General features: G+C 29.0%; 1 protein-coding gene across 2 annotated transcripts in view; it reads right to left on the reverse strand.

The window, feature by feature from the left end:
- Positions 1 to 8,617: 8,617 nt before the first annotated feature.
- Positions 8,618 to 22,189, reverse strand: part of LOC145839413 (phosphatidylinositol 4-kinase alpha-like) — a 28,283-nt gene continuing 14,711 nt past the window's right edge. For both annotated transcript variants that reach the window (XM_082946986.1, XM_082946985.1), the window contains exons 21-43: positions 21,877 to 22,027; positions 21,025 to 21,125; positions 20,245 to 20,350; positions 18,781 to 18,963; positions 18,314 to 18,463; positions 17,825 to 18,030; positions 17,281 to 17,518; positions 16,793 to 16,914; positions 16,479 to 16,619; positions 15,996 to 16,175; positions 15,697 to 15,785; positions 14,618 to 14,772; positions 14,126 to 14,287; positions 13,644 to 13,787; positions 13,322 to 13,455; positions 12,181 to 12,415; positions 11,652 to 11,843; positions 11,267 to 11,431; positions 10,908 to 11,045; positions 10,217 to 10,341; positions 9,871 to 9,991; positions 9,186 to 9,359; positions 8,618 to 8,953 (exon numbers count right to left, since the gene is read on the reverse strand). In XM_082946986.1, the coding sequence (XP_082803112.1) occupies positions 8,687 to 8,953; positions 9,186 to 9,359; positions 9,871 to 9,991; positions 10,217 to 10,341; positions 10,908 to 11,045; positions 11,267 to 11,431; positions 11,652 to 11,843; positions 12,181 to 12,415; positions 13,322 to 13,455; positions 13,644 to 13,787; positions 14,126 to 14,287; positions 14,618 to 14,772; positions 15,697 to 15,785; positions 15,996 to 16,175; positions 16,479 to 16,619; positions 16,793 to 16,914; positions 17,281 to 17,518; positions 17,825 to 18,030; positions 18,314 to 18,463; positions 18,781 to 18,963; positions 20,245 to 20,350; positions 21,025 to 21,125; positions 21,877 to 22,027 (3,679 nt within the window). In that variant the 3' untranslated portion in view covers positions 8,618 to 8,686. The remainder of the gene's footprint in view (positions 8,954 to 9,185; positions 9,360 to 9,870; positions 9,992 to 10,216; positions 10,342 to 10,907; positions 11,046 to 11,266; positions 11,432 to 11,651; positions 11,844 to 12,180; positions 12,416 to 13,321; positions 13,456 to 13,643; positions 13,788 to 14,125; positions 14,288 to 14,617; positions 14,773 to 15,696; positions 15,786 to 15,995; positions 16,176 to 16,478; positions 16,620 to 16,792; positions 16,915 to 17,280; positions 17,519 to 17,824; positions 18,031 to 18,313; positions 18,464 to 18,780; positions 18,964 to 20,244; positions 20,351 to 21,024; positions 21,126 to 21,876; positions 22,028 to 22,189) is intronic.

Consider the following 22,189-nt stretch of genomic DNA (forward strand, 5'->3'; position numbering starts at 1 on the left):
TTACTGTATTTCTAAGAACATTACAAAATTTTTCAATTAAGGATAAAAAATTTGGAAACACGCAATGCAATGTTAATAAAACTTATATTTATCATTTTTACAACAAAAGATCTTGGTTTGAACAATTAATGCACACATTAAGCTAATTTCTGTGAAGAAATAAAAAACGAACAATTAATGTTCGTAACAGAATCTAACATTTTTGTCGTCTAAAGTTTGAATTCCATTGACGAACAGTTCAAACTTGTGACCTCGACTAAATCTTGGAAGAGAAAAGTAGTAATTTGCCTATAAATAAATAATCAATAAAAATGGTAATTACAATTGCTTTGCTTATAATTATTATATTCTATAAAAAACACTTTTTGTCCTATTTTTGATTTAATGTTACTATAAAAACAGTAAAAAACTTAGTTTCATAAAAAATAATATTTTTATGGATGCTGACTTGAAGTTAAACAAAATAACTGTGTTTCAAATTGCAATTATGCATGCATGTACTTGTTTACTATTATCACATACCTGTTTAACAATTGAGTGTACAAAAGTCTTATATGTTGGTCCTAAACGCTCTACTAAGTTTTGATCAACAACAAAAGTCACATCCAAACTGAGATTTATTCTATCACTAGTATGAACGGAATTAGCCAACACTGATTTTGGTATTGCTGTTGCATAATAAATTTATGTTAAATACATGTTTAAAGAAAATAAAGCGAAGCATCAAGGTGTAAGTTTTAACGTATTAGATGTTAAAAGCTCAGCTAAGTCATAAAAATTACAGTAATATATAGTTACATACTTAGTCTATTTAAAGTTAATACGATTATTTCTATTTTTTATCAAAAAACTTAGTTTTTAGTTAGAACTTTAAACACATATACAACAAACTTATTATCCTGAAAATACAAATTGACTTATTAATTAGCTTTTTTTGAAAAATTTTGAAAACTAATTGATTTTTTTTCAAATATTGACAATAAAATTTATTTAAATAGGTATTTATATTGTCAATTTGTATCAAATTACCAGGTAAGTTTTCGTCCTCTCTAGTCCGGTAGTTTGAGTCAACAAAAATGCGTTTGAAATTGTTTCGCACTAGGTAAACCACCTATTTGAAAAAAAAAAGTTTTTTGTTTTAGTTTTGATAAAATAGAGGTTACAAGTGCGTTTTAATTTAAAGTTAGTAAAAGCCTTAAACATCAACGCAAAAACGAAAAATTCTAAATACTTAATTCATAAAACATTTTTTATAGTAAGTGTACTTATGTCGATAGGAAGTAAAATAAAAATTTTTAATACACTCTAACTTTAAGCTTGTATAAACAAAATTCTTTGTTGTTTCAAAGTTTCAAGCCAAAACAGAAATCATATAAGTTATAATATTTAATGAAATTAAGTTTTTCGATTATCTTCTATTAACAATACAGTAAAAAATATTAAACCTCAAAGTTAAAATACGTTTAACTCAAGGAAAACTTAAGCTTTTGGGTTTTTTTTATTTCGAGCAACAGAGAAACCATTTACTGTTACTTTTAAACTTAAGAACCGTAAATTTTTATAAATTTCACTACAATAAGAAATTAAATTTAAAAAATAAAAACAAGTTCAAACTCACCAAAAACCTGCAAACCTCCAGTCTCACTTTCAACCCTTTCTCGTACGCGAGCCGTCCCGTGTACTTGCAAGATTGCTGGTCGAGTCGCTTGTACTGGTCGGACCTGTTGTCGGGCCAGTCCACCTGGTACACGTGTACGGTGCCCTGCCCCCTACCGGACAGATGTTGCACTTTTATGTACAAGTACTGTTTGAAATTAATGGTAATAAATGCGTTATTTTAACATGTTGAGCTAAATAAGTTTGAATTTTTTTTTTAATTTTTTTCTTAGTTTGTGTCAGTTAACTACTTGTAAATACTGAGCTTCACCACACGAGTATTCACGAATGCTGTTGTTGATGGTCGTGCGGAGAAGATCATTATTTATTTTTGATGGCGCGAAACATCTCAAACTTGTTTTATTATGGCTGTAATAAGTACTGGTTAGAACTGTAACTATCAATTCTTATGGGGTAATATTTGTATAGTTTAGTTTAGTCAAACTAATTTTAAATTCACTTGTACAATATTTTTTACCTCCTAAGCTTGCAAGTAATGTTTTTTTTTTGTAGTTTAGAATGTATATATAAATATATATATATATGTGTTTAAGCAAAACTTAAGCTGGTACAAATATATTTATTACGATTAAGTTTAAATATTTTATCATAGAACTAAGTTTATTATATTAGCATAATGCGTGAATGCTTACTTAATCCTTTATTCAAAAACTGTTTTAAAAAAGTTCCCTTTTTGTTTTTTGAAAATTTTTAAATGTATTCGTGTTTTTCTTAAAGCCTCAATAAAAATTCAAATTTTGTTTTTTTATTATTCTTAACTTTAGTTTTAGAAAATCAATACATTAAAAATGTAATGGTTTTTTCTTAAAATAACTTGATTTCTATTCAGTAGTTAAGATGCTGTAAAAATTTTTAACCTTGTTGATTTTTTTCATCACACAACTATAATTTTATGTTTCAAAATTAAATGTTTTAAACTTACTTTAGGATTCGGCAATTTCAGGTTTTGGTAATATTTTTGAGTTTCTATTGGCGCTTTGACTAAATCTTCTGAAATTTTCTCTCCGTTTTTAGTCACTACCGAAGCCCTAATATGGCAATTGTTTATCCTTATATCTCCTTTGGTTTTCCAGTCGCCTACGTGAAAATGTTAGTTAACTTATTTAAAATATAGTGAATAATTTGTTAATTGTTTAAAGTTGTTACCTGAAAGTTTCATTAAATAAGCAATTTGATTTCTGTCAAAAAAATCGGAATCTTCAAATGCTAATGTGAGATTTTTCGATTTGATGTTTAAAACCACCATCTACGAATAAAAATAAGCAATAAAAAAAAAGTATTATAAACTTATATAAAATTATTAACTTACAACTGTTTTTTGGTCTCTGTAAAAAAACGCAAAACGACCGAATATACCGTTAGCTTCGAAAAACTGTTGGCTTTTTAAATTGAGGAAGTTGGTTGTGTTTGTTTTCATTTTTATTGTTTCGGTGGTTATAACTGGTGAGTTGATTTTGAAGTGTATGAGCTACAAACGAGTTTATTTAGAATAAAAAATTTTTAAAGAAATTTAAAATTAAAAAGGTTGTTCAACATAATTAGTTAGTTATTTAATCCTTGAAAGAAAATACCAAAATTCATGCTTAGTTTAAAGCTAAATGTCTTTAAATAACATATCTCAAAAACTAAGTAAAAGAAAATTAAAACTATTTTGATTTTAGAATATTAGAGTCTAAAGTTACTTTAGGGATTGTTTGGTTTCTATTGCAATAAAATGCTGTGATGTCATCGGAAACTGTCAGCAAATTTCTACTGATGACGTCGTTTTCTTTCGAAAAAATGGCAACATCAAGTGGTAGCTTTATGTTTTTGATAACCTTAAAATTAATTTTCATTAAAACTGCACCTAAGTATAACAAAAATAATAAAGAATATAACAAAGTGTATGCGATGTTCATTATTGTTAATGTTAAAACGAACGAAAAACTTTAAAATAGACAGTCAAATAGATTTAGGTTAAGAAAAAACTTTCTCTTATTTCTGTATAACTAAAAAACATTTTCGAATTAAGTATTAACTCACATTTGCTGAACTCAAAATGAAATTTGCAAAAATGCAAAACAATACTCTCATTGCAATTGTTTATTGTTGCTTCTTTAAAAATGTTTCTATAGAAAAGTATAATATTAAAAGTTGTTTTTAAAAGTTAAATATTATCAACTAAAGTATTAAAAAGAAACTATGGCAGAAATAATAATGATAGCTTCAGGTTTTAATAGATGTTTTATATAAATGGATTAATAAACTATTTAAAACGAGATTATTAAGTTATTTTGCAATAACTTAATTAGATAGTTTAGTCACTTAAAATGATATGATTAATGCTTAATAAAATAAGAAGAATTTAACTAGAATATAAGTATGATGTAAACCACTCTTGAAAAACAGCTTAAAGTTTAAAATTTTTAACAGTATGGTTTAATTTTTTTAGTGATCAAATTTAATTTGAACAATAAGTTTCAATGAGCTAAAATAACAAAAAAAGTCTTAAAGTTATTAAAAAAGCAAAAATTAAATTAAATACACATTTTAAATGATAGTTGAACTTTCAGTTTATACTTCCGTGAAAACTAAAATTTGACTTTTTTGTTTATACTACACTTAAAATAACAAAATTAAATAGCTTAGTTTGGTTATTCGAACAGTATAAAGAAACTTAAATTGATTAAGATTGCAGGAAATTTAGAATGCAACACTAGTTTACATAACTGTAAACTATATAAAGCACTTGATCATGCTATAAGATGAGACGAAACGCTTTTTACTTAATAAAAATCCCAAAAAAGACTTGAATAATACAACTATTTCTTTTCTTTAACAAGTATGTATTTATATACAATCTTTGAAATTAATCCGATTAATTCTTTTATTTAGTAATCAGTTGAATTTTGTATAAAAGTTTGTTAAACAAAAACTTAATCAGCTTTAAAACAAATAATTATTGTTTAATACGTTGAAGTGAATATTAAATTAAATACGATAAGCAATGCAACTTTTATGTTTAAAACCAAGAATTTATAAGGAAATAATATTTTACAAAACATATTTTAATCAGAATTAGTTATATTATATGCGTACTAGTTTAAATTTGTACTAAAAAAAAGATAGGTTTAAACATTAATGTAAACATTTTATATTAACCAAATAAGTTTAAACTCAATAATAAGTTCTTTATAAATTTAACTTTGTTTATTTATTTGTTTATGTTTATTTTTGTATGTTAAATTGTTGAATAAAAGTTTATTTTTTTTTTTTGTTTGTCCTGTTTCAGTTGCTCAGGTCTGGAGCCTGATTCCAACAATATGATGATATAAGTAATCAATGTAATAAGCTTCAGCTTTGCTTTTATTAAAACATTTCGTATGTCAAAGAGAATATGAGCTTTATTTTTGTTTACTTATTCAGGCTTTAATTTGTTTTGTGTATATATATTTTCCGTATTTATACTAGCTAACTAGCTTTATTATATGTTATGTGTATTTGTGTTTTTGTTGCTATTATTTAATTTAGCAAATTAACTCATTTACTATCATCATTACACTCTGTACATATATATTTTTGTAAACTAAATGTAAATATACTACATAAATGTTTATTACAAATTATTTAACAACTATTTCAGAATTATGAAAATTAATAAAATATAACAACCATAAACTTTATTTTCATACAAATTGCTCATAAACTTTTAGTAGCTTAGCCAATTGGATCGACTTTAGTAATGTAGGTAGAAAACTTAGCAAATCCCTTTATTTCAGGAGTCGACAGCCTTTAACTTGCAGGCCAATTTTCTTTAAAAAAGTTGCTCGCGGGCCGCATCGTATAAAAAAAAGTCTTGGCGGGCCGCTGTTATTTTGAAATAATTGTAGTAAGCTGTATAGAAGTACTGTTTTAAAGCTAAAATGTATTATACAATAGCAGAGTATAAATAAAGAGTAATGATTAAATTAAGTGTCAAATTGTAAGCTTTTGCCACAAAACATTTTTTATTGGTTAAAAAAGTATGTTTTCATCTAAAAAGTAACTCGTGGGCCGCAGATTTCGTCTTTAAGGGCCGAATTTGGTCCGCGGGCCGCAGTTTGCCGAGCCATGCGTTAGTTGCAAGAAGTTTAAAAACTTACTCAAGAATTTAAAGCTAATGAAACCTAAAAAAGTAAGTATAAACATTTAACTTTAAAAAGATCAAGTTTTCTTTCATGATTTTGTTTGTACATATAGTTAAAACAGTGTTGACAATTTCTATTTAGTTTGCTTCTTTAATTACCGTATAAAATTATTTTATAATATTTTTAATAGATCATACCAGTTAATCAAAGTTATTTTTTACTTGAACAACTTTTAATATGCTTAACTCATCGTGTATTTAAAAGTTATGTTGTCATTATCTTATTAGAAGTTTACTTCACAATATTCTCAAACTGTCGAAGTATAGTTTATTGAATGACAAAAAATACACTCAAAATGTTTGGTCTTAGGACCTGGTGCACGAAGGACCTGCTGCTTAAAAGTTGCATGATTATTCAAGTTATGCCTGTTTAAATTATAACAGTTCAAATTAAAACAAGTTGAGGGGTCATAAATAAAAAAGTAATATATATTTTAAAATAAAAAAAAACAGTTATTAGAATCAAATAATAAGACTAAAACGGAAAACACAATAAAATAAAAAAATATTAACCGACTATATCCAAAATTGCTTAAGTATTCTTACATGAAACCAAGTTTTAAAATTTATTTTAGAAATAAATAAAAAAGACGGTATGTTTAAAAACACAAAAAAAAAATACATAGGTCTAATTAATACTACAATAACGGTCGTTTTTCTAGTTTCTTATTAATTATTAACCAATATCTACTTCGGCAATCATCAACATAGTTGAGATGTTCGCGCCATCTGCAATAAATTACGAACTTCACACGACCAACAACAACAGCATCCGAGACAACCTACGACCGGTTTCGTCCTAATTAGGACTCATCAGGCAGGAATAGTCGCGAGAATCCGCTGTTGTGATCTTACCAAGCGGGCTTAAGTACAAAGTACTGAAGCGACCGTTTTTAAGTAAAATTGAAAAAAAAATTACCACTTTTCACAACAGTTAAAACTGATTAAACGAGGATAGACTATTATCTCACAATAAGCTGACAATGTCTGTGACGTTGGGCTGTGAATTATTTAGCTGTGTCAATTTTTCAACTGTACTCACAAACGGTCGCTTCAGTACTCAACCCCGCTTGGTAAGATCACAACAGCGGATTCTCGCGACTATTCCTGCCTGATGAGTCCTAATTAGGACGAAACCGGTCGTTGGTTGTCTCGGATGCTGTTGTTGTTGATCGTGTGAAGTTCATTATTTATTATTAAAAAGATACCTAACAACGACTTAGACTTTTTAGAACTTAAGTTGTCCGAACTTGAATTTTGGGAACTAAGTAAGTCGCACCCGTACTAACAAAACATAAAACCAAAGCTTCAGCATGATGAAGTAAGGTTTTAACTTTAGTCTGCTTTTTTTCGTTAAAGATTTTTTTGTTACTCAATCAGTTTTTTTGTTAACACTTTATTAAAATCGAATCTTGTTTTCTTTTTCTTAAATGTAGTATTGTGAAAGTACTTTTTCTAGATTATTAGTTATTCAAAATACTTGTTAGTAATTTAAAAACTTTCAAACTGTAAAAATTACTCAAACTAAATCAGAAAAAATTATAAGAATTACTCAAAAAGACATAAGTAATTTAAAACTACATGTTCAGTACAAATTAGAATTTTGTATAAAAACTAAAAAACAACGATTTTAAGAAATATAAATGTTGTTTTTAAAAAAGTGGTAAACTTTGTAATTACTCTATAACTCCTTAATTAAGTGTATAACAATGTTTAAATTTTTTAAACATTTTTTTTATTAACTAGAGTTTCTCGAAATGCGAACTTTAAAGCAAACAACCAACCTGAGTAACCAAAAAATAATCTAAAAAAGAAAAAAAAAACATTAGAAAGTTATTAGTATAAAATCAACTATGAGCTTAATTTCTTTAAGTAGCGAAATTTATGCAGAGTGAAGTCATATTTGCTATCAACTGTACTGATGAACTAAGAAAACAGAGACTATTTATCTCAATACATCGGTGGTTACTATGACAAAGAAAGTATTTTCTTAAGTATAGTTGTTAATACTATCTGTTAATATATTTTTTCACCTAGTTTTCAAACAAGTATAGACTTTAAATGATAATTTTTACACAGTAAATAGTATAACAACGAAAGTATACATTTAAATATGCTTTAATAAAATATTTTTTATTCCAGGAGTGTTTATAAATTGCATCTACAAATAAAACTTGTAGCAACTTTAATTTACAAACATCGTAATTCTTTTATATATAATAATTAAATGAACTGACAAAATTGATAAACGAAGATTTTTGTTTTCACGTTGCAAAAACATCTTACTGTTTTTTTTTGTGAAATACTGCTGAAATTAATAAGCAATTTAAACTTAAACTATTTTCGAAGTCAAATTTAATAAAAATATGTTCTTTTCACCTGCAACTATAAATTATTAATTACGGTAGGTTTTCGAAGCAAAATACATTTATTACACAGAAGTAAAAAAATAAAATACAGTTTTTGTCGGCTTTCATTATTTAGAAAAAGATAAAAATCTAAAGGAATGATGGAATAAATTAAAAACGAAATATTTTTAAAAGTTTTTATAATAAAAGAACAGAAAATATAATATTATAAACATAATATGTATCAAAATTTAAAGTAAAACCTGTTTAATTTTATCAAAATAAATATTTAAAAAAAACTGAAAAACATTAAAATTCAGAAAAAAAATATCAAAAAAAACATTTCAAGATCAACTTTTAAGAAATAAAAAGAAAAATTAAAGCAAAAAAAATTCACCAAAAAAAAAACCATCAGTAGGGAATTTCGTTAAAACATTAAAAGTAGAATAAAATTAAGAAAATTATTTTTATTAGAAAAATTACAGCAAAAAAACTATCAGTAGGGAATCTCGTTCTGGTACCACTGAATCATGTCGTAGGTCGCGGACCACTTGGACAGGTAGCAGTCCCTTATCACCTTGCACATGTACTGGGCCGCTTCCCGCGGGCTCGACCACGGCTGGAACCTGCCCCGGAGCAGCTTGATGGTGTTGCCGCGGAAGCAGGGGAGGCCGGTGTCGAGCATGAGGGCGACCAGGGCGACGATGTCCTCCCTATAGGGCCGCACAGCCAGGTAAGCTTGGACGGTCAGTTCTATGAACCACTGTTGGATTGTGTTTGGTTTTTTAACTTCAAATAGTTGTACAACAGTAACAATTACAAAATATTATATAAAAAGCGATTATTTGAACAGTAGCAATATAAAGATTAAAAATCATATCAGTGAAATTGAAATGTTTAACAATTTTTAATTTTGACAAAGGTGTAAAAAAAAAAAAAAAATTGTATAGATAAATTTGAAAAGAACTTGAAAACTTATTGAAATTGCTAGTTACTTGGAATGCGGGCGAGTCCTGCTTGGCTCCCATGATCATGACCATTTCCTGGGTGAGTTTTATGTTGGGTTCCCACCCCAGGTTATTACCCGGAGATGATTCGAACATGAAGCCGAAGTCGATGTGGAGGAGATGGCCCTCCTTGTCCAGCATTATGTTGCCGTTGTGGCGATCCTAACATTTGTTACACTTAACAACTTTTCAAGCAAAACTTAACATTAATTATACTGAGCTGCAACTCATTATAAACTAACTCTAGAAAATATTTTTAAAAGCCTAGAAAAATCAGAAATCTTTTTTAGATTTTAAACACGTTTGTTACAAACTGGAGAGTTTTTTTTTTTATTATACATTTACATCAAAAACCGATTATGTCAGTAAAATACTTAGGGAGTGGAAAAGTTCAAGAGTTATATTTACTTTAGCTTTGTACCAAACTCATTACCTCTAAAACAGCAGAATATTTTAAGTAAAAAATATATCTGAAGAGAGGAATAGATGAGTAAAATTATAGAATAGCATTTATTCTATGTTCGATTTTGCATAAATATTTGAATATTTTTCATAATAATAGAAAGGTCTGTAAGACAGTTTAGCATACTCGAACAAATTAAAGACATTTAGAGAGAAAAAAACTTTTTAAAACGTTTTAGCATCGAATTAAAATTACGAAAACGTTAAACACCTTTATTTGCAGAAGGAAAAGCACAAGACTGTAGGCAGCCATACTTTTAATGAAGTTTCTTCTTGCTTTTTGAAAGGCTGGGCTGTTAACATCACCATAGGTATTTAGAAAGTAGTCGTACCTGTTAAATATTCGTAATAAGACTGAATATAATAAAAAGCAATATAAATATTAGTAACCAAAATATAAATTTTAATAGTTACAAACACTGTTTTAGGTTTCGGATTGAATTGAAAATTACAGCTCTTTTAATCATCCGAAAATTGTCAAATTATCACTCTGGTGTCAAAAAGTTTAACAAACGATTTCAAAAAAATGTTTCTGAGCTTTGATAACAAAAACAAACATTCCAGTATCAGTTTGCCTTCCAAGTTGGTCACGTGACTTGGAATTAGGAATGCACTCGATGACACCGCATCCGGGACTGGTGGCCACAACTCGGTACGGAAACAAGTACAACTCCATGCCACACTGTCCAATGTTAACATTTTATTATTTGTGTTGAAAATTTTGCGCTTTAAGCTGACATCAATTTTGTCTAAGACAACTTTCATTAACTGCTTTACCATAAAACAAAGCTGAACCCATTTTTGTAAAGTAGTTATTTGTTTTGTGCATAAATAAAAAAGATAAACGTACGTTTTTTAATAGCATTTAACAATACAGGTACTTAAAAACACAACTTGTTTCAGTCTCACTAAATAAGACTTCAAGTATATATTTTAAGTATATAAAATTAAGCTATATAAAGTGTTTAACTCTATAAAAACAATTGGCAATTTACAGTCTCCTACATAAATTTTAGGAAAACTTTTTAATATTGCTATCTTAAATAACCAGCAAAAAGTAATGAACATAAATTTCTGCATAGTACTTAGAATACATTTGTAACAAGCATTCAATCTAGTTGTAAATACTTATCAGTATTTAAAAAGAATTTGATAATTACATATACGACTAATAAAAGATTAAATATATTTACTACCAGTAATTTCAAGTGTAAAAAACAAATATAATCAAACAAAAAGTGAATTTACTTGAGCAAATATGTTTTTGAACAACTGTATGAGTTGTAATGCCAGCATATCCTGCCTGCAGTCGTCTCCCACTTTGAATATGACAGCTTGCCAGATATCCAGCTTCATACTTCGTTCCTCATTTGCTACATCATCCTCCTAAAATTTTAAACGTTCGTGCAACTTAGCTACATTGTTTACAGCGCTACTTTAATTATGTGGAGCTTACTTTTGAATGTTCTAAAAGAAAGTATAAAAAAATATTTTTCAAATTTTAGTATTAATTAATCTAAAATTTTCATTAAAAATAACTTGTTGATAAAAATAAGTAACTGTAATATTTAAAAATCATAGCAATGAACTGAATATTAATTTCAAACCGATTTTCTTCCGAGAGCTTCGACTTCACTGATGCCGCACGGCGCAACTTTGAATTTGGCCAAATAAGGCGCTTTGGCGGCACTTTGTAGGGGAATCCCGCTGTTCCGGTCGATGTCCTGCACAGCTGAATCGGGACTTGTCGGCAGATAACATCCTTTTCGAAGCTGCAAAATTTATAAGAAAAGCTATTCAATGTGTAACAACAAAAACATAAACCACAAATAAAGTTGCAACACAGTTTTATTTCTTTATCTAATTTATATTTCAATTAAAAACTAAAATCAGTAGCAAATAGTATAATATGTCTTGAAACACTAAAACAATATAATAAAATAAATAAAAACATAATTTTTAAGTAGATTACATCTAGTTTCATTTTAAAACCTTGATTTCCGAAAGTGCGTTGTTGCAAGCAACTTTGCGGTCTTCTTTAGGAAACGGCTTGATAATTCCAGACACGTTCGTCACATCCTTGAAAAAATCGAATTGCCTTTCGTAGAAGTTCTTGGCAGGCCCGTTCAAATTGCTCACTATTTCGTCTATCAAGTACAACAACTTGTCTCCTATGTCTGGATCCTGGTAAAAATAAAAATCTCTATTTGAATTTCCTTGCTTTTTTTAAGTATTTAAAACAAGAACATTTTTATTTTATATTTAACTAAGCGATACAAAGGATATTATGATGTTTAAAAATAACATTCAATCTTTATGACAAAGAGATTAAGGTGTTAAATTTAAATACACTAATGACCATAAAACACTACCGATACCAAATTAAATTACTCTTAAAGCATGAAATAATTGTAAAACCACAAACCTTAAGCTAGCAAAACGCTAATTCAATCTAAAATAACACTTACAAAACAAAACACTGTACTTATCTTTATACTAATTCAATCGAAAATCCCCCAACCTTGTGAAGGCCCTCTTCGTCGGTGAACACGTTGGTCTTCATGTTCCAGATGATCTGGTGGGCGAGAAGTTGGGAGGACTGCGCGGCCCACACCAGGTAGCTTGCCACGTACCCCATCGTATCGTACCTGGTGGCCTGCACCAGCTGCGGTATGTAGAACAGAATGGCTTCGGGGGGGAACTTTCTCAGCACCTTCACCGCGTACTGCGCCGTCAGCGGGTGCGGCGAGAACAGCCTTTGTGACGTAATTATCATTGAAATCGGTTTATATTTTCACTTTATTAAATTATAATTTAATGATGATGCATAGTAAAGTTTTGTCAACAAAGAGATAAACATTTATTCCCATGATGTAAACTAAACATTAAGGGCATAGGGGGGTCCGATATTTTTTTTTCACTAAAAATAACATTGGATCTTATATGAAAGCATAAAGTACAAACTACAAGCAAGTTTTTATAGAATAAAAAAATATTATTTAACTTTTGAGGTATTGTAATTTATATATAAAGTTTCCGATACCAACGTATAGACCGCAAATTTTTCAGGGTCAATTTTCTCGGAAATTTAAAAAATCACTAAAAACCTATTTTCTCCTTCATTTTTCGAGCTAGATACCTCAAACTTTAAGGAAACTTTTTCTTTTATAGTTTATAAGACTTTGAATGTTGGAATTTTAAAAATATTAAAAAAAAAAAATTCAGATAAAAAAAACAATAAAAATAGGTGGTTTTTTTCTAATATATTTTTTTCTTTTTAATTAAAAAAAAATCCTTCATTCAATATTTTTTAAATTTAATAATACACTTTCAGTAAAAATTTGAAGAAGATTGCTTAAAAAATTAAGGAGGAGATAAATTTTTAGTTAAATGGTCTTTTTTCGCGTTTTTAGTTTGTGCCTTCGATTAGGAACCTATTGAGGTCACCGAGTTTGATCTCTTATATTTCAAAAAATACTATGAATTTTTCAAGCAGTAAAAATGTCTGATAGCTCAGATAAAACTCTATAAAATAAGATCAACTTGTAAAAATCAAGGTGGACCCCCCCCCCTTAATATTATTGTTTTGCTTCTATTTGTTAGATGAAAGTTATAGTTCTAAAAACAACTTTAAAAATAAGAAACAGTGTGAAGAATGAAACCTGGAGAAATAAGACAGCGCAGTGCTCGGGCTTCCTAATTGCCACGTGGTGAGACTGTCCAACTCACAAATGTCAGACTCCACGCTTTTCGATGTTACTATGTACTTCAATGCGTCAGCGTTGTGCGACACTATCTGTTTGTTGTAGTTTACACAAAATTATAAGTTTATATATTATGAAATTATAAAATTAAAGCGTTAAGGGAATTTTTAACGAACCTTAAAATTGGTTATCACACATTTAAAGTTATACTTATCATTTTTTTATTTTTCAACAATGATAATAAAAATAAGCAGCAAAGTGAGAATATATTCAAACTTACTTGATAATTATTTCTGATTAGTTTTGATAATTCTTGTGACATGACTTCACTACTGTGCAGCCTATCAGGCAGATACACCGCAAGTATTGGTGAAATTTTCCACGCCAAATTTATCGTGTCACGTACACTTTTGTCGTTCATTTCCTAATATAAAGTATAAAAAAAAAGTTTATTAACTATAAAACTCAGAAAATGAAACGACCAATATACTAGTTGATTATTTAATTAAATAACGAAACATTATTAATTTTACTTTAGATACCAATAACTTTCATTAAGTATAACTATTTATCACAATATTTATTAAATTAATATTAAAATGAGAAGAAATAAACTCTTTATTATTGCGGTGAAACTGAGTAATTGTTTATTCTCAAAAATAATAAATTATTAATTATCAATCTCCTATTAGTGTATAGATTACTGTGTCCTATTTATTTGTTCTAAACTCTATAGTTAAAGAAATAAACTCTTCAACAAACATGAGATTTCTTGGCGGATATTGCAACTTCCAGTTCTTTCATAATTTCCTTATCATTGGGATTGTACCAGGCAAGTAAGTGTTCAATTTCTCCGGCAAGCAGGAAGATCATCAGCTGACATCTCTTGCAGTGCTCCTTGTTGAACGGGTTGTCTTGAGTGTACTGAAAAAATGTCACTAGTAGAATTGTCTACTAAAAATACATTTCAAATATTATTTTCAAGCAAACACATTAACAATAAATACATCAGTTACTTTAGTTGATTAAGAAGTTAACTTTACTGCTAACAAGTACGCAACTAAACATAGCTTTAAGTTGATAAAATTTCTAACTGATATACTACAGATATTGATTCGTATACATACTGATTATTTTCGCACACAACTTAGAACAATATTTCTTTGCCTCTGAAACTCACAAATACAAACACCAAACTAAAAATTTATTTTAATCCACAATAGGTCAAAAAATATAACTTTACATATCAAATACCTTGCTACCCTTTGCACTGGTCTTGGTGCTGGGCGCGGAGGACCTCGCATACACGACGCTTCTGCTGCCCATCGTGTTCATCCAATTACCGTTGAGTTCGGTGTTTGCAACCGAACGACGCTCCCAATCGTTGTTCATCACGCTTCCCGGCGCCACTGTGAAGATCGTTTAGTTTGTATTTTTATTAGTTATCCGAATCATGGTTAGTACTTAAAAACGATTTTTAGAATGAGTAAATATTTTAAGTAATGTTTTTTTAATACTGCTACCTATAAAGCTTTACGATTGTAAAAAAGCTGGTTCAAATATAAACTACTGATTTAACTTTTTCGTAATGTTTTGTATGTAAGTATCGTAATAAAATTATGTTCAAAAATAAAAAATCACACTTGTAACACTTAACACCACTAGTGTTATTCTTATCGCAACCATCAATATGCCTATTTAAATGTGTTATTAAATCTATAATCAGTAAACCAATAGAAAACCAGCAATACTCTTGTTAGTCTTAAAAAATTTCAAACACTTATAATATTTCAAATATTACATTTGAACTGATCGCTATCAACTTTATAAACATGAGAGTAGTGTTTGAACTATAGAAACTTCACTGTTAACTATTTCATGCAAATCGCTTTGTCGTAACAACATCTAACTAACGCTTCACTGATAAAAATTGTTCCAACTGTCTCGTTCTACTTTCTTCGGTAGTGCAATTTTCGTAGCTTGTATAAACGCACTCGTTCGTGTACTCGTAAGTGAGCTGTCTAACTGAGCCATTTGTCTCACTGCTGTAGTAAGCCTTAAACACGTCGCTGTTAAACAGCCTTACTTCTCTTTCTAACTGACTTTTTTCGCCTTCTGCTCTCAAACTCTTACTTCTACGGAACGTGGCCCGTAACCTCATTTTAACTGACTTTGACTTGTTAACTGCAATTATAGAATTACCAGTAAACTTTGTTATTTCAAATAAAAAAGAAACCTTTAAGTATGTTCAAACAAACTAGAACAACTACCAAAATCAAAAGACTAAAGCTCTGCACGAAAACGATGAAAAAAACAACAAAATCAAAACAAACATGATGATCCGGCCCGCATAGATTTTGGATGGAAGGACTTGGATGACTTGACCGACTGCGGAGGACTGCTTTCTCGCTGAATAAGCAACCTTTGAATATGATGCACGTTAAACACAAATTATTAATAACTAAACTTGGTTTTCCTTAAGTTAGAAAAAAAGGTTAATTGTTAAACAAGATAAGAATACTCAATAAAATTTATTTACTACATTGTTTCAACATACAAGCGCTTATCAAGTAAAAAAACCCTTACTTGAATTACATATGAAGATAATGCAATTATAAAACAAATAAACAACCTGGCGCTTTCGCTCAACTTCTTGTTATCCTGAGAAGACGAGTATCCTCCCAACTTTCTTGAGTTCTTCATCTTTCCGAAATCGTTGTTCAGCAACTTCCACAGCTTCTGCGTGGATTTCAACGACTTTTCAAGCTGCAGCCTCGATTCGGACACGTGAGAAGGAAACTTCCTTTTGCAACTGAAAATATCAAGTTTTTACACAAAATTATTTTATGAGCTTTTTAAACCGTTTAAGTTCTTAAAATTTTACTAACAATGAAGTGATTTTTAATAACTTAGATAATTTTTTATGTACTAACAATATTAAATATTGAGATTTAAATCTGTAAAAAACAAAAAAAACAAAGTTTGTGTTCATATTCTAACCAAAACTAATTAATTTCAAACTTGTTATGTAAATCTAACTTCAAAAAAAAACTTAAAATTAGTCGTTTGAAAAACTACAAACATATTCTAGATCAAAATTACCGTTAAAACCAACCAGAAATAGTCGAACATGAAATCGTACAACCGTTCTCGCAAGATGCTGAACTTCAGGCTCGCCATTTCCTTCTTGTAAGTGTGCAGCACCGTTATTCCCAAGCTCGCAAGTTCGAACCTCGCCCCTACCGCTTCCACGTGTCTGGTGTCAGATTTTCATTTTAAACCATTTTTAATTAATAAACTAATACTGTTTTTCAAAGTAAGCGTTTGTGCACAGTATTTCGTGAAACAATATTGTGTTTGCTATAAATATTTGAAACTACTGGTACAAATGTAAGCTAGAATCAGTTTGGAATTCTGAAAAGTATTTACCTGGAAATCTCATCTCCTTGACCGGGTTGTTCAATTTTAAATATTTGATGAAGAAATAAAATAATTAATCTCGATTGGCTCTCACAACTGAACTTGACTGCATCAAATCTTTGTTGGAAAAACTGTAAAAATAAATCTATTAAAAACAAGTTACAATTCAGCAAGTATATCCTTACTGCGTTATTATTTAGGAATGTAGTATATGCAAGTAGTATAAAATGTACAAAAATATTTCCTAAAGTTACTTGAACAAAAAAACTTTAACTCAAGTAAACAAAAACTTCGAACAAAAGTTTTCTTTGAAACATAACAAACAATAATTACTGACAAATGCATTATTTAAGAGCGAAGTTGCTGACAAAAAAAACTGTACAACATCTTTTTCTTTAAATTGCTTGAAAAGAATGTTTAATTTAAGCTTAGAGAAAGTGACAATTTTTTAGGTAACAAATGTTTTGTTTTTGTTTTAATACAACAAAAACACAAACCTTGATCCAGGCGAGGTGGGGCTTGACCACTGGAGGTCGCGGTTGCGGGGCGTCGTGCTCGCTGACGGCGAGCGGGTCCCCTTCGTTCGCCGTGGGCGAGTAGATGCCCAGGTTGCTGTGGCGACTGCTGTGCCACGCCTGTATGATGTGACCGAGCAGGTTGATTGAGAGCCGGCTGCGGCAGGATATGAGCCAGTTCCAGCATTCCACCGCCGTTTCGACCATGGTGCTCGTGTGTCTGAGATTATTTTATGATAAAAATGTATGAATGAAATATTATGATCTAGAATTTTCGTTTGTAAAATAAAAACTTTGGCTGTAAAATTGAACAACGAAAAAACACAAATTAAATACAATGTTTTCAAAGTCTAAATAAACTTATGTTAGTTATAGCTGTTACTTAAGTTAATTACATTGGTCTTCATCTTAAGTATGCTCATTGAACGAAGTCTAAAGATGCGTGCTCAACAGAACAATGTCTAATTAGATAGAGATCACTGTACTTGTTTTTCAATTAAGACAGAAAAAAAAAAAAAAAACTAACAAATCAACACAACATTGAGTGATGATGGACAGAATTGGTCCGTAGTCTTTCACTTGATCGAGCGTGAGAAGGGCGGTGGCCCTGTAAACGCAATCGAGAACTCTCTGTTCCTCACCCGACTCTATCGCCTGCTTGTACTGGCCCATTATGAACGAGTTCATCGATTGCTGGCCCGTTGAATTGTTGAACATTATCATCCCTTTCACCTGTCACCAGTCGAACTTGAATAAGTAAGATGATGTTTTAAATGATTATATAGTGATTTGGTTCAGTTTTATTTGTAAATACTTTTTATGGCACATAGATTGTCTATAAATATCCAAAGTTAAAACACAATTTTTTAGCTCTGAAATTTTTATAGTTAAACTTTTTTTGTCCTTATAAATTGTAAATATACATACATGTTTTTAAAAAAAAATGTTACTTATTGTCTATTCAAATAAACAACACTTTTATACTGCAAAATAATGTGTCAATATCCAAACAAACCTCGCCAATACACTTTACTCTCCTGTTCATTGATGATATGTTCTTTGATGAATGTCTTGATGAAAAATTGAAAGATCCGACTGCCAGCTTGTATCCTTCGTGGTTTGATGCGGATCCCTTTGAGTTTCCCTCAAATTGCAACGCGTAATTCTGTTATTTTTTACCTTGGTTAGAATCATTCGTAGTAAATTAAATTTTTTCTGTCATTTTTTAGTTTTATTAGAAAAATAAAACAAATGATCATCTTTTTTCGATAAAGATTTTCGATAAAAAAAAAATTGAGGCTGTTCTGCAGTTAAGAACTATATATATTTTATAAAACTAAAATTAAAAAACTAGTTCACAAAAACAACTGGCGAATCTAAGATAAACTTTGAATTAAAACACAATGTTTATTTCGGTTGAAAAAATAAAACCAAAAACAATTGTTACAACCTAACACACATTAAAAAAAATCCACATCGAACCTGAAGGTGGCTGCCGGCGATGTTGGGCGCCCACTTGACCGCCTCGCTTATAATGTACTGGCACCTCTTCCGGTAAGCGTCCACCACCTTCTCCCGCAACTTCACCGAATCCTGCAGCTGAAGTTGCAGCGCCTTGCCGCTCGCAGTTCGCACTTCCACGTTCTTCACTTCGGAAAACAAGTTCTGAAAAAAATTAGATTTAAAATACTTCTAAAGGCGGGTGCGGTAGTGTAGTTGTAGGTAATTTTTCGAGTCGGTGGGCCATTTGAACAGAAGAAATCTTTCGCAGGCCAGACTTGTTTAACAAAATTTTAGCAGGCAACAAAGCTTTGTAAAGTTGTACGTTGGAAGTTCACGAAAACAATTTAAACAAAATTTAAATGAGTAGATAACTGTGATAAAAAAAATTAAAAGATTAGTTTAAGTGCTTCTTATAAAAAAAAAAAATTTTCGCATTTTTTTTACACTAGATAAAGAGTAATACAATATTAATATAAAATAGTATACAGTAAACCTGTCGGGTAGTTTTGCACTTTGACTTCGAAGTAAATAATTTTAAGATATACTGCATGTATGAGGTACCTTGGTAGTTGGCAGGTTCAGACTTAAACTTTGAGTACAACATGCTTATTTGTTAGATAATTTATTTAACACGTTTGATAAGTCAAAACCATAACATTAGTAATAAATTTACAAAACAAGTTCGAAATAGTTTTTTACATAAAAAGTAAACCGAAACTAAAAGCTGCAAAACTTTAAGCTATTAAACTTCATGACATAAAAGTTTATCAATTTAAATTTAAAACAAATTTACCTCCTTAGTTTATACAGTTACTAACTTACAAAAGAAAAATACAATTTGTAATTTAAACTATTTGTTGAAATGCTAAGTTGAAAAAGAACTACAAATTAATGTGATTAGATAAGAACCAACTTAATATTTATAAGTACAATGAACAATAAAAATTAGTATAGAATTTTTAGTTACTCGCAATAAGCATATTGTATTGAATAACAAAATTATATTATTACATACATTATATATATACATATATAATTACATTACAAACTACTTTTCACGGAAAAAACTCAATAATCTAATATGAACTAGTTTTTCCGTGACCATCTGATCACCAATTTAAAACACTAAATAGTATTACAGTATAAGTACTCCTGTCAAACTTTATTTATGTAACTCCGTTACACTAAAATATCAACTAGTAAAGCTTAGTTTTGAGTATGAGGAGCTGTTTTTCACCAAAACAGCGTTACATATATAAAGTTAAACAGAAGTAGTTATAGAAAATTTTAATGAATATTTGAAAAAATCATAAAATTCTTATGTAAATCAGTTTTGTGCAAATCCTAAAACTGTTTGTCCTTGTTACTTAGACTTATACTTGCTTAACCAAAACAAAACATACTTTAAATAGTTTTAATAGTAAATACATCCTATAATCTAACCGGAGATATTGTTTTGTGGAGTAAGTCAAGCAAGTTGAGTGAAAAATTGATGTGGCTGTAGTTCCACAAGATGTAAGGAAAACTGTTCAGCATGCTGTTCAGAAATCTGTTAACAATTATTTTGTATTTAGTTAGACATACTTTAATACTTCGTGAGTTAATCATGTATAAGTTGAAAAACGCTTTAAAAATGTAATAATTTAATCTCTAAGAAGACCACTTACTATTAAGAACCTAACAGCTGACAATAGTTGAAAAAAAAAGCTTTATTAAAACTCAAATTAAAATGTCTCAAAAACTAACTACATGTTAAAAGATTTTACTGATTAGTCGCATAATAGTATAAAAACAATCAATGTTTAATCATTGACAATTTTTAAAAACATTACGACGAGAAAACAAAAAAATTGTTTTGATTGATATTAGCTTGCAGCTAGTTTTGTTTTACAATTCTTTTAAATTGTTATAAAAGAACAAGTTTAGAAAAAAACTTATTTAAAAATTAGTTTATAAAACTGATACAATTAATACATATATTTAATTGTGTATATAACTGATACAACTTTTCATCATGAATATGTCTGCCTAATTAGTCTTAACGAGGACGAAACCAGGTTGCAGAATGTCACATGGATTGTTGTTGATGGTTGTGCAGTTCAGTTATTGCTACTTATTTTTTACAAATTCATTTAAGGCAAATTTCATTTAGCTTTCTTAGCTAATACCTAAAATAGATGAAAACCAAATATAAATTTACAAATTTTGAAACAAAATACGTACTTATCTGCGCGCTCACGTATCCTGTTTCTAACTGAATTGAACTTGACATGAAGGTACTGACATTCAGCTACTATGGACATCTCCAGTTTTCGACATTTTGTCTGTAATTGTGAAATTAAGAGTTAAATAACAAAAAATAATGTTTTAAATTATATTCACTACTTTTTAAAAGTGATTTTTAGTTTTTCTACTTAATAAAAGCAAAATTAGAATTATTTAAATAGAAAAGTTCTTAATAGATCACACTGATAATTCCGATTTTAAACTTTAACTTTTGTATTTCTTATGACTACAATTTAATACTTTGATTCTCAAGCGAAAAGTTTGTGCTGTTTTCAAGTTTTATTAAAATTTATAAAGAAAATTAAGACAGCATTTTTCTTAAAAGACATTCAGTTTTCTTTGAGAGTATAATATTTTTAATAGTAAATTCATTTTCAATGTCAAGTTTTTTACTTCTTTTCTTGAAAGTTTAACTTGGTAGATACATTCTTACCGCTTTAACTATTTATAACTTTTAGTTTTGTTTTTATTAAATAAGTAAGTTTTTACTGAAAGTTCATAACTTTGCAATACAGTCAACAGTATAGAATATAGAAGAACGTATAATCAGTTAGCTAAAAATTTAGTATACACATGAGAATTTTTAATTTATTACTCAATTAAGCAAACTTAATAGATAGTTAAACAGTAGTAGGAAAATGTTTATGTATAGTACAAGTTCTATTTAATTTATGATTTTAAATACAACTTTCTAAAAACTAACACTTGAAACTATTAAATTAGTTGTTGCTTTAAATTTGCAGTAGAAGTATAAAAAAAAAGTTTAAACTTTATGAGACGCTTACTAACTCGTAGCTTTTGCTTATCAATGTAATTGTTGATGATATTAGTAGCTAATATTCTGAAGCACTTCCAAATTTGTGACTTATCTTTTAAAATTAAAGAATCTTCTAAGTAGTAAAATACATTTTTCATTTGCCAATCTTCATCATTCTCTACCCTATAAAACAAATTAAAAATTATCTAAACTCAATTCATGTAAAAAATTCATAAAATATTTATACATTTAGCGATAGAAAGTTTAAAATCAAACTACTTAAAAAAACGTAAGAACAAACTCGTTTTTTAAGTTCTTTTTATGCCTTTTAGGATTTAAAGAAAA

The sequence above is a fragment of the Thalia democratica genome, chromosome 6 (genome assembly GCF_965202585.1).
Source record: "Thalia democratica chromosome 6, ktThaDemo2.hap1.1, whole genome shotgun sequence".
NCBI classification, from domain to species: Eukaryota; Metazoa; Chordata; class Thaliacea; order Salpida; family Salpidae; genus Thalia; species Thalia democratica.